At 43.8% G+C, this 12073-nt stretch overlaps 1 protein-coding gene across 1 annotated transcript; it reads right to left on the bottom strand.

The window, feature by feature from the left end:
- Nucleotides 1-7264: 7264 nt before the first annotated feature.
- On the bottom strand, nucleotides 7265-11775 carry T265_14818 (hypothetical protein; the record flags this gene model as incomplete). The annotated part of the gene is made up of 3 exons (XM_009175406.1): nucleotides 7265-7405; nucleotides 10617-10733; nucleotides 11647-11775. Coding segments are annotated over 3 exons (321 nt in total), but the record flags the coding sequence as incomplete, so codon positions are not given.
- Nucleotides 11776-12073: the final 298 nt, after the last annotated feature.

Below are 12073 nucleotides of genomic sequence, written 5' to 3'. Positions count from 1 at the left end.
TAGATGAATTTTGGTCGCATTATTTTTCAGATGAAAAAAACTAAAAAGTGCTGTAATAGGCGTTTTTGTGGCGTGCGTTTCTTCCATGAGAACGGTTTTCTATTTAGAAGACAGCTCAAGGCCTTATTGCACCAGTGTTCCCCTTTGTTAAAGAGGTTTCAAACACTGTACTCACCAGAATCGCTTGCCTAGAAGCGGTAATCCAAAAGGTGCTTAAAGTAAGTTGATTAGCTCAACGTGATTTCACTAAAATTGGATTCTCTGCCAACCGTTCTATGCTCCCCTTTGCGTCACAATTACTCCGAAGCCTGAGCGCTCTCCACCATTCGCAATGGCATTGCGGTATTTTAGTATTCACATACTATACCAGGGATTCGGGAAAACATTGACTTTTGATGCTATCCACTTTGGAAACAAGTAAAATTGCACTACATGAACTTGCCAACAAATCAACTGTCATAAACTTCAACTCATAACTTCATACGAACCTTCCCCAAGAACTCCAGTTTTCCGGTATATGATCACGTGACCAAGGCAAATAATCCGTTTGTTACTGCCTCAACTGCTACACATCAGAGTACAGTGCATCTGTTTTTCGACCTACCGATAGGTGCTCATTCAAACGGTGCTGTAATTTTCAGATGAGGTTCACCGCCCATAAAGTCAAATCATTCTGCAGTAGACTTTTCCGTGACAGCTTATCTTCCATTAACAGGCCTTCGTAATGATCCCTGCGGTATTCTCCTGATTGAGCAACAATCTTGCCAGAATGGATTCTACATTTCGTCACTGATCCAGCGTTATTTGCAAAGCTGGAAAACTTTTCGACACCCGGCTACCGGTTGCCTTTTGGAGGCTAATCAGATAATTTAACTCGTCAAAATTCTTTTGTTCATATTATTTGGAGCATGTGGAGTTAAACACTCATCCTTCCCTAGGGTGGTGTCACCTAGTGATGCTTACTTAATTTTTAAACGCCTAATAAAAATTCCATTGCCTCTCACTCCTGTCTTTGACCGCGTTGAAACAAGCAACGAAACGTGCGATTTTTAACACCGATCTACCGGGTCCACAACTCCCATAAACAGCTGGACTCGTTTGACCAGATGGAGAGACCAGAGGATAAAATGTAATATTCGAAAAAAGAGCAAAAATGTTTATGTGAAGCAGGTTGGTTGTGGATGCGACTTACGTGCATGGGGTCTGACGCTTTCAAACAGTATACGTATTCATTTAGAAAAAACTCCAAAGCCTCAAATTCTTCGTTCATAGCTTTTTCGTATTGAATCAGATCAGCTTCTACTGCTTTGTAGACCTTGGGCGAATAGACGAAACGTGAGAAGAAATGGTGAGGTGATTACCGTTGTTTTAAAAGCAGCGTTTCACTAAGACTGGACAAAATCCAGAGGTTTAAATCTTATGCCTTAATCCGGAGGTCAAATTGCTTCATTTTATTGCATTTATTTTCTAAAAATCCTAACTCGAAGAGGGAGAGTTATGAGCTGACCCAATGTAGAGCCAGTTAGACATGACTGAAATGGTAATCCGACTGATGGAACAGGCTTCTTCTGGTTACTTTCCGAGTTCCCTTGGCCGGTTTCGTCTTTCTTGGACCAACTGACGGAACAGGCTTCTTCTGGTTACCTTCCGAGTTCCCTTGGCCGGTTTTGTCTTTCTTGGACTCATCAAGCATGCGCACTCCTCGAATTTCCCTCAGCTATTTGTTCTACTTGAAAACCAAAATTTATGCGAAGTAACATAGTAGTAAGTCTAAACTAGTAACCAATCCGGATCCAAGCTTGATAGTTACTATCTTTCTTTGGAAAGGTGTGTAACTGTTAGGTATTCACAGTATGAGCTCTCTTTATTCATCATTTTCACCTCTTGACTTTTCTGGATTCACAAAGCGGTTCGTATCCTCATTATTCAGTCACCGTCTCCGGGCCCATTTTCCGTCATCCAAACCAGGTCTACTATCTCACGTCAGATACGTGGATCAGTGCGCTTTACTGTGCCGTAACCGTAGCGTTTTTTGTTGATTATGTAGTCAGATGATTGTGGCATTCATTAACCCGCGCAATCTCACAAGCGCCTGTCTTCCTTTGTAAGTGGAAATATCTTTCTGTCGGTTCGGCGTGATATCTAACGTCTCGCACACACCCACCATGTCAGCGGCTACTCTTATCCATCATGCACCACCGATTTGCCATCATGTGTCGCGCCCGTGAATCACGCATACCGAGCCGGTCGTGTTGTTCTGCTCTCAGAACAGTCAGAATGTTTGGCGACAGACGAGAAGTTAAAACAATGCCAAAAGGAATTGGACACAACAGCAATCGCCAACACATTGACGAACCAACATTAGCAGTCCAGCAAAAAATGTAGCTGGCCAACGCAAAGCACTTCACAGAACTCAGACCAATGAGAATTCATCTGGGTATCAAGCGAGCTAAATGATTCTGAGCGTTTAGTGGAAGAAGATCCTGCCCACGGAATTCACGAGTCTCATCATGATGCTTGGATGCCTGAGCGCTTTTTATGGTCAAAGACTAGTCCGCCATAGTGTGAGTACAGACGCAGAGACTTGGCACTGCAGTCACTTCCCACAACAAAGTTGACGTGACCTTAACCTGAGAATCATTGTAAAATGTAAAGATATGTTTCTGGTGAAATAGCATCTGTGTTCAACTTTCCGCACATCAGTCTGAACCAACCAGGGCAACCAGTAAACGATACCGTAACGTCTACAGAAAGAGCTAAGTGGTGGTGCGAACGTTTCTAACTTAGGTAGCTAAAAGGCGCACGGTTCAAGTCGTTTATATTGATGAATTGACATTCCTAGACGAAGCGGACAACAGAACCCGTTTAAGGAACTAGACAACAGCTACCAGAAAATTCCTAATGCTCAAGATATCTGTGAACTGCCAGTGAAAAGGCTATTTCCATTAGAATAGGAGCAACAGCCAACTAAGTGCCGGGGCAATTTACGGGTCTTACCCTAACCATGTTTACCTCGCACACTCAAAATGCCCACCTGCTAAGTTTTGATAATTCGAGCAACGTTACTCTCTACCCTTTTGTCCTTCCCGTGACCGTGTTTGTCAGAAGCGCCATAAAATATATGACGGGGAATCGCAGTTTAGACACCAATTATCAAATCAGTGCTTAAGGTATCAGTGCAATCTCTTCATTGCCCAAAAACTGGCGAACATTGGGCGAGCCACAGCAGCAATCGAAAGTATTCGTGCTGAACTTCAACTGGGTACGGTAGCTGAAATAAGAGTCATTACTTGCCTTTGTGGAAACAACCACACAAATCAGCAACTCGAATTTTGTTGAATTCAACCAGTGGCTCGGTCTCTTTTTCCGGTGAGTTGAAATTCCACCTCAGTGTCCCCACTCACTCGGAATCAATTAGATTTGATCGACCGCACGTCGCTTCGCGACAGAATGCTGCTCTTATTTATCATTTATCATTTATTTTTGAAGAGCATGGTCACAAACATAAAACGTGAATGCCAACGATGAATGCGAAAGAGTAACAGGAGAATATGGGAGAAAAGAGAGAAACGTCTCATTCGAAATCATGCCAAGGACAGTGCCAGTCTGATGAGGTGAATCCCAAAGTATGTAAAGATTTTGGTATGGGAACACGCGTCTAAGGACCAACAACCAAAGAAAGGACAAACAATGGTGAATGCTCTTCAAGGCGCAGTGTGCGCTAGCACAGTCAAGACTCGCACATCAGGCACAAAGTGACCGTCATACTGGGTCTGGTGTGAGATTAAATGGCAAAAATGTACCTTCAACGCCATGTGCCACGCATAAAAGTGTCATAAGTACGCAGGGAGCCCACAATGGCAAGCAAACACAAGTCACTGACTGCGACCTTAGGAAGTCCCAGTCCAATAACAGCCTTAGCGGATTGAGGAAAGCAGATCCCTCGATAAGAGATGATCATCGGTTGGTGAACCAAAAAGTCGATATCACAACCGATGGCATGTAGGGCTGAGATTATGGCGAGGGAATGTTCATCAGCACCATACTTCTGCTTCTTCTCATTCCACACTATCTCTCCACGCCCATCCGAGACTATGCTAACGTCTATTACGGTTGCACGGCGATCTCGAACAGCGATTAGGTCAGGTTTGATGAACGACGTAGAAGTAGGGGTTCTCAACTCCTCGAAGACGGTGTACCCCAGTCGACGGAGACGTTTTGCAAGTTCCCTTGCAACCCGATTATGACGAGCACACCTGGCATCATGCGTAATCCAGCAGGATTGCAAAATATGCACCAAACTCTCCGGTTGGCCACAGTTTCCACGACATAAGATCGTCTGGCCACCATGACCATGCCGAGCGCTTCTAAACTTTAGACACTCTACCTGTAGACTTACCACATTTCTTGAATTCCAAGCACAGTAATTGAGATTTCGGTAGATTCACTGGTTAGACGACATCAGCCACAAATAATAATTGAATTTGTAACCGGCAAACAGGTTTGAGTCAGCTCCATTCATAGGGGGAGCTTTTGTACTCAACCTTAGACAGCCGAAACTATACGGTCAAGCGGTTACCTCTTAAGGACTCCCACTGGTCTAGATACCCACAACTCATTATTTGCAGCGTCTACTTACACATTAACTAACTGTATTTCTGGTCCAGTGAATGTTCCTTCCTGTCAACGTCTCACCACACGCTCGTATGTGCCATGAAATGTCCAGATGAGGTCGAAATTGCTGGAGATATACGTTCACAGATCGGGTACATCAGTTCATCAGAAGCACACTCGATGTTGTATCTCTTTCGGAAGCAAAACATACTGATACCGACCAACAGATTTCTCTCAGTCCAGCTGAGCTTAGACGAAATGAGAAACGTTGAACTACTGGGCTTCTTCCTAATGCCGGGGAGCCATATTACAAGGTCGATGACGTCACCATAATCCACCTATGGCTAGGTTCAGTTCTCGACTGCTCATCATTCTAAGGGACACTCGCTGTATATCATATCACACCGTCATCCAGTGTAGTTTTCAATCAACTACCTCATTTATGCATAAGGAACCGGTCCACCATTTGGCAGTAGAGAGAAATTTCTCATTGACACGTTAATAAAACTCATCGAAGCTGACTATGCACTGTTTTGCCAGTGGTTAATTCTCACTGTTAAGAAACACACCTAGGCAAGACGCCGGAAATTTTGTTTCCGGTTGTTCCTAGCGCGCATAAATAAGCGCTGACTTTCAAAACGGTCAATGATACCCCTTTTTCGACGGTCAGAACAGAATTCGGTTGAACGAATTCAGTTTAAACGAAGACACAGAGGCGGGGTAGAAGTCGAAGGATCAGGAGTTGGAAAAAATGCTCCAAGTTTTTTCAGATATTCCGCAAAACCGAGTCAATGAAGCGTCCTTTAAAAAGCTAATCGGAAATTATGCATGAAATTTAATATATGATGAAAATTAGACTTCAGATCACTTGACAGACTATTTCCAAGATAAGTGTGGTTGGCTTGTGCCTTCGCTTTTGCCAAACTCCGACACCTATCGCACCGACATGACGTCAGTTTGTCTTTCAATGGAAGGGTTTGCACTGCGGCGGTATGGTCCATAATGCTTTATGAACCAGAGACGTGGCCTCTGCGTACAAAAACATAAGAAAGATGCCAGTGTTTTATGATCATTTTCCCAAAAGCGTTGGTCAGGTCTGGTGGGAGCATCGGATTAGTATTGCTGAGGTGCTCCAAATGGTCTTAGGAAGGAAGAACTTATGATCATTGCCCAAAAGCGTTGGTCAGGTCTGGTGGGAGCATCGGATTAGTATTGCTGAGGTGCTCCAAATGGTCTTAGGAAGGAAGAACTCTTCCACGATGAATGAATTACTCAGGCATCATAGAGTGCGCTTATTAGGACATGTATATCGCATGCCAGAGGACCACCTCCTCCGCAGAGCTCATTTCGTCCAGCCCTGTGCTGAGTGGAAGCGACCGTGAGGTGGACAGTGTATGGCCTGGAAACGAAGTATGGAAACACTAACCCGTAAACTTAGACGGTTTGATAACTGCCGCCTACTCGGATGGGGACCCCAGGACTCACCTCACCAATGGCTACTGACGCTGGCCAAAAAGGTCCAATGAGGCATTCACTGGCGCTCATTTATGAAAGCTATCGCCTTCAATGCGTAGCTACCCGATTTCTGAGCAAAATGAACATGTCATCGCCTCCAATGCTTACCTGCATGTCTCAAATTGTTCCGTTTTCCGGTGATCGAAACTGTAGCGGCCGGATCCAATGTACCTATGGTACACGGCTTATAGCTGATAAACTGATCGATTGATTGACTTATACGTTTCACCTGTTCTGCCCAGTCAGAGGCGTGGTCCGACAGTTTAGCTCACTCTTCAGGTTGTGAAGTATAAGTATGCTTTTCTGCTTTTAAACACCATCAGGATGTCAGGTCAAATGAGCTTTCATTAGCACCATTCTAAGATGCATGGGATCTTGGGTTTATGAGGGTCATTTTTACCTCCCACCTGCAACTAGCCGACCGACTGTTAACCGGACCTTTTCGAAAAAAATTGCTGACTCGTTGTTTACAAACATATTGAACTTGCTAGGAAAATAAAACGTCACCGACTGTCTACACCTGACTGATAGGGTCATGGTGAGGCGGCACATGTAACTTTAGTAAAGACCAATCCAGAAGGATATTGCTCATCTCCTCACTTCTTTGGTTCTCCGTGTTCGGTTATAGAAATCTCACACTGTTGACAAGAGCTGTCCCACCGCTTACTTCTCAGTCTTATCTTTCCTGGTCTAAGTCGAATAAAGTGCGTTCAGATGGTTGCACAAAAATATCAGCTTGCAGTCTATGTGGCAGTAAATAGCCCTCAATGAGACCCTTTGGCGCGGGGTAAGATCGGTGTATCAGAAAGCGGAAAACAGCGCACTGACATTCACCCACCCAATGGTCAAGCATCGCTTCAGAAGAGACACGTTAGTAGCCTTTAAAGGTGTTTCCTCTGCTAGGGTGGTGAGACACACGAGATCCGAGACCTAAACCACAGTGCATCACACTAACTAAGCAGGGAACGATTAAGCGCGCTTAAGCAAAGTGACTGAACAGTTTAGTCATTTTTCAGGCTCTTCTCTCACCGATACTTTTATTACAAGGACTGATCGCATTGTCAAGTCAGCAGAATCCCACCAGCAACCATAAAATTATACCTATCCAACGAGGCATACAGAAAAACTGACTTACCTGGAAATACAAACCATCATTACTCGCGGATTTACGTCGCAGCCATCGTATGCATTCGGATATATGGCAGTTTAAACTGACCAGTTCGCTCTTTATCATGTGGGTCAGATTGTTTATGGATGCGACGACATCATTCGTTCTCTGAGAACGGAAAAATGGTAGAACATACACAAATCAGAGCAACGAATGAGAACAACGAAACCGGTGTCACCTGAAAAGCCATAAAAACAATACCCCTATCCGTTTCAGAGTGAAAGTGAGAGAATCTCGCACCAGGTTTTCATTTTCATGCATCCAGTTGTCTTTATGAATTTCAGGAGAGCAGGGAGAGGGATTTATCTCACCTATCTTATCAGCTATTTACATACATTCAGATTCGAAGTAATGTGGAACCGCATATGGGTGATTTGACAGAGAGGGGCCGATGAAAACCTCACACGAAGCAGTGTCATCAGGCCCCGATCAAGTTGGATAAAATTACTTTGGCCATGGCTCCCTGACAGCCTGGTGAACGCGAGGCGAAACTAGCCGCAAATTTCAGTTAGCTTTGTAACTTCGAATTGCCACCGCTTCAGGGAAGTGTTTGTGACTGAATAACTGTTCTGGTCGTTGGCATCCACTGCAGTCCAACAGTAGCGGATGATTGCACAGGATGAGAGTTTCAAACTATTAGATCACCGTTCAACGTACAAGCGGTCCGGTTTGTCCAGATAGGTTTCTTTTAGCTCCAGTCGTAATTCGCAATATTGAGTTCGCGGCGTTAATTTTTCTTGTGAGAGTTTCGCCCAATCACCACCACATCCTCAAACATTCTGATTTCTAATGAACCGTAATGTGATGAAAACCATTCCAGAGTCACCACTATATCTTCTCTGTCCTTGTTTAACAGTCATTCCCCACTTCTGGATGAACCTTCAGGGCTAGCCGTAGTACAGCTAGTAGTACGGCTGATATCACCTCATTGTTTTTGTTGGTATCTCATCATAGCTCATCATGCTAAAAAAAAGCTGAACTTTACATCCAACTTTCTGGACCAAATCTTTTGAACTTTGAGCATTTTCCTGTCCGGGTTGTCTTACGAAACGTCCAGTATAACGAAGTACCATCAGCATAGTGACACTAGGCATTCGCTTCTCATATGGACCGAGGTAATTTTTCAGTCTGCAGGTGACCCACCAAGATAACAATTAAAACTGGTCCGAATGGGTTTCCCATTGCCATGTCATCCATATTTCCGATTCTGTTCGTTCTGCTTACCAGATTTCCGCAAGACAGCTCGACTAAGTACCGTGAGTTATCTCTATCATCTTCATACTAGCAAAGTTGTCTACGTATAAGAACTTAGCCATTCGAATAGCCGATCAGAGCAAATCGTGAGTGATGACAGTGCTGAACGGACAAATCATCAAACTTTTGCCCATATTTATCAATTTGTTAAGTCAGCTCTCTTGTAGAGAAGTAACTGTGTCCTAAGTGGTGGTGAACAAAACATGGTATGCATTGATTCCTGTGTCAGTTCGACAGCATTGTTGATGGCAGATCTGGTTCTGTGAGCTATGTTCACGCGAATCTGTTATCAACCGCAAAATGGAATACTCATCAGATTAGTCGTCGGAAAACGGCTTTCTGAAGAAGCGCTCCTCCCGTTGACTCTGCTCATACAATTCACGCTTCGCTTATTCCTTAGTAGATGCAGAATGTCACTAAACTTGACTTTTCATTCGTTTAGTTGAACAAAGCGACTGAAGTCACTTTGGTTTTGAGTGGCATTCATCTAGTTTCCCCTCCCAAAATGGTGGGACCCGGTCCCTTACATTTCAAAGTACAGGCTATGAAAGCAGCTTTGAAGAACCTGCAGACCAAAACTGTTGGACAAGGGGAATTTTTCGCTCCACGTAAGTGCCCTGCCATTTGGGTGAATGATCGCGAAGTTCTAACGAACTTAGACTCACTTGGTGCGCTTCGTTCGGTCTCACAGAAGCATCATTCACCAAAAACCGGAGTCTACTGACAGTCACTCTTGCAAGTGTTGTGGTGGATTCACAAGGTTTATATATGTGTGTAGTGTACTTGAGGTTGTACCATATTCTGTTTTTTAGGGGTTTCGAGCCCTTTGTCATTGGCAATGTTTTGGAATATTGGTAGCTCGGGTGTATTGGTTGGTAATTGATCAGGTGGCTGTTGATCTGTTCGCCGAGCTTGGCAATTGATTTGCAAACGTTTCGTCACCATTCGAGGAGACATCTTCAGCGCACTGCTAAGTGGAGACTCTGTTCTTGAGATAAAAGTAGTTGTCGATCCTGCGGCTAATGTTATCCGCATAGTACACGAACATACCAAAAGTAGAGGATTAGCTCTAATTTAAGGAAATTCATTTCAGCGGTGGAATTAACTACGGTGCTCGTTGGAGCTACATCAATATCAGTGCTGGATCTGAGGTTGGCAGATATGCTGGTAAAAGTGGAAGAGTTTTCAATCTCCGTACATTTCTAGACATTTTTTTCTGTGGTACCCGTTCTCAAATCAGTTGATCCAACCCTTTGTGCTGTTCACATCATCACTTAGGACTCCATTTATCGGATTCCTGGGCTTTACAAATTCTCACACATCATTGAGGCTGACTATCTCTCATAACAGATGAGCACTACAGAACGCACCAACCGTGATCCCCTGTTGCGGGTAATGCATGTTCACAAATGAGTACAAGGTGACTCATTCTCAGGCAACATCCTGTTTGGTTTTGTTTCTCTCCCAGGAGCTTTCACAAATAAGTGATGCCATCGTTGTCGTCAACATTCCAGTGGAAAGTCTAAATAACTTGGAGAGTCAACCAAATGTGGACAAAAATGGCGGTAATTTCCACCCCGTTCATGGGAAGATAGTTCCTTGTCGCTAACGACCAGCAGCTTTCTTGTGAGTCAGTCTTTTTAACCGCCAGTACTGAAAAATAACAAGTGGGTGCGTGTCGAGTTTGCGAAATCAGCGATACTAACTCCTGTTGATCAAGGTCAGCTCTCATGCCAAAAAGAATGATCGTAGTCAGTTGCAGTGGTACTATCTCTTGTTGATCAAGGTCAGCTCTCATGCCAAAAAGAATGATCACTCATACCTTGGTTTCCCAAACCGACAGACATACATTGTGTAAATCCCTTCGCCATTTGAACAATCACTATTCTATCCTGACAGGCTAATTATATGCAGGTAGCCACGTGCCCTAAAGAGTTACTCCGTGGTATCTCCATGACACTCGCAGAGGAAAAACACGATCCCTATGCACGTAACATAAATCTGGGCTAAACGCAAGCGGGAGAGGATAATTAGTGTAAACGAATTAGTGTAACCAAGTACTCACACATCTTGAACGACGGTTCCTGCCGTAAATGGTGTCAAACAACGTTTCTTCCAATTGAAAAAGGGGCTCTGTGATCCGTGAGAAATTCCTAATTTCCTTCCGGAGTTGCAACAGTTTCTATATGGAAAAGTGTATTAGTATCAAAATAGGGGGATAACAATTGTTCTGAGGATGGATGGAAAGGAATGAATTGTTATCGTAACCAAATTCTAATTCAAAAACAGTGGCTTCCAATCCAAATTTGGACGGCTTAGGTGCACTTTAAATGGAAGAAGGCAAGAGCAAGATGTTTCTCAAACGCCGCCCAATCTATGCTCAACAGATCAGAACCAATCATTCCACGGATTATTGACATATCCCGTTTCGATAACAAATCACTGAATAGTATGCATGCATTTAAAACGCTAACATCTCAGCGCGGTTAGTTCGGAGAAACGTCCGTTGTTGGGACTCATGGGTGTTATTTGGAAATGATCCCCAATCTGTACTTAAGAGGCGCACAGCAATGTGGGGACGCATACTTTCGGGTCTGTACTTGCACAGCAATGTGGGGACGCATACTTTCGGACTATCCGACACTTCGTGCCTCGAATATTATGCCCCACGAGTATCAAAGTAACCATACCGAAGATAAAGCAGTGCCTAATGATGAATAAAATAATTTCGTGCCTTAACTTCTGCCTTATTCATTACCAGCTGTTTGTTTCAGATACCGAGTTTTGAAATCATCTCCATCTGTTTCTAATTATGTGATTGGTTACCTATAATCCCCCTGTCACACATCCTCCCAGCCCTAAAGTGTTTTGAGTGTCATCCTCAAGAGGTCTCCTGTATAATTTGTAGAGTTCAACGAGCCAAAGTATTCAGTTCCTCTTCTTGATTTTTCTTGAATTTCAATTTTTTAGTCTGTACATGGAATTGTTCACCAAAGCGTGCTACCACGTAACGACCTCGTCTGGACGTGCTCCACACTACATCTTCCATATGCCAAACACCCCGTATTAAAGTGGAAAAACATTGTCTGACTTACCATGTTGAGGACAAATGTGTCAACAGGTTCGGGTGCTTCAATTTCATAATTAACCCGCAACATTTGGGAGGTCTCCTCAGATAATATCCGTTTGTAGCGCTTAACGCGATTGTACAAGTTAATCGGATCCTAGAAGCAAGTTGATAATGGAAGGATTTCTGGTGAGAGAGAACCCGTACAACTGAGCGTGGCTTATACATTACATGGGAAGTTTGATCGAATAAGGACAGTAAGTTAAAAGCGTTTTTAAGATCCAAAAGCGTCCCGGATGGTAATTTACTTGATCTATATTCCGATGAGATGTCACCAGCATGTGGTTTGCGTTGTTGTAGTCCACGGTAATGCCGAACTTGGCTCACTTTATACTCCCGAGTATGTCTGGAGGTGACGAGAGATGAGTTAAGCACTGCTTCACACAAGCGGTACA

This window comes from Opisthorchis viverrini (assembly GCF_000715545.1).
Source record: "Opisthorchis viverrini unplaced genomic scaffold opera_v5_277, whole genome shotgun sequence".
Classification (NCBI taxonomy): domain Eukaryota; kingdom Metazoa; phylum Platyhelminthes; class Trematoda; order Opisthorchiida; family Opisthorchiidae; genus Opisthorchis; species Opisthorchis viverrini.
The sequence above is the reverse complement of the archived record's forward strand: the minus strand, read 5'-3'. Positions and strand labels throughout refer to the sequence as shown.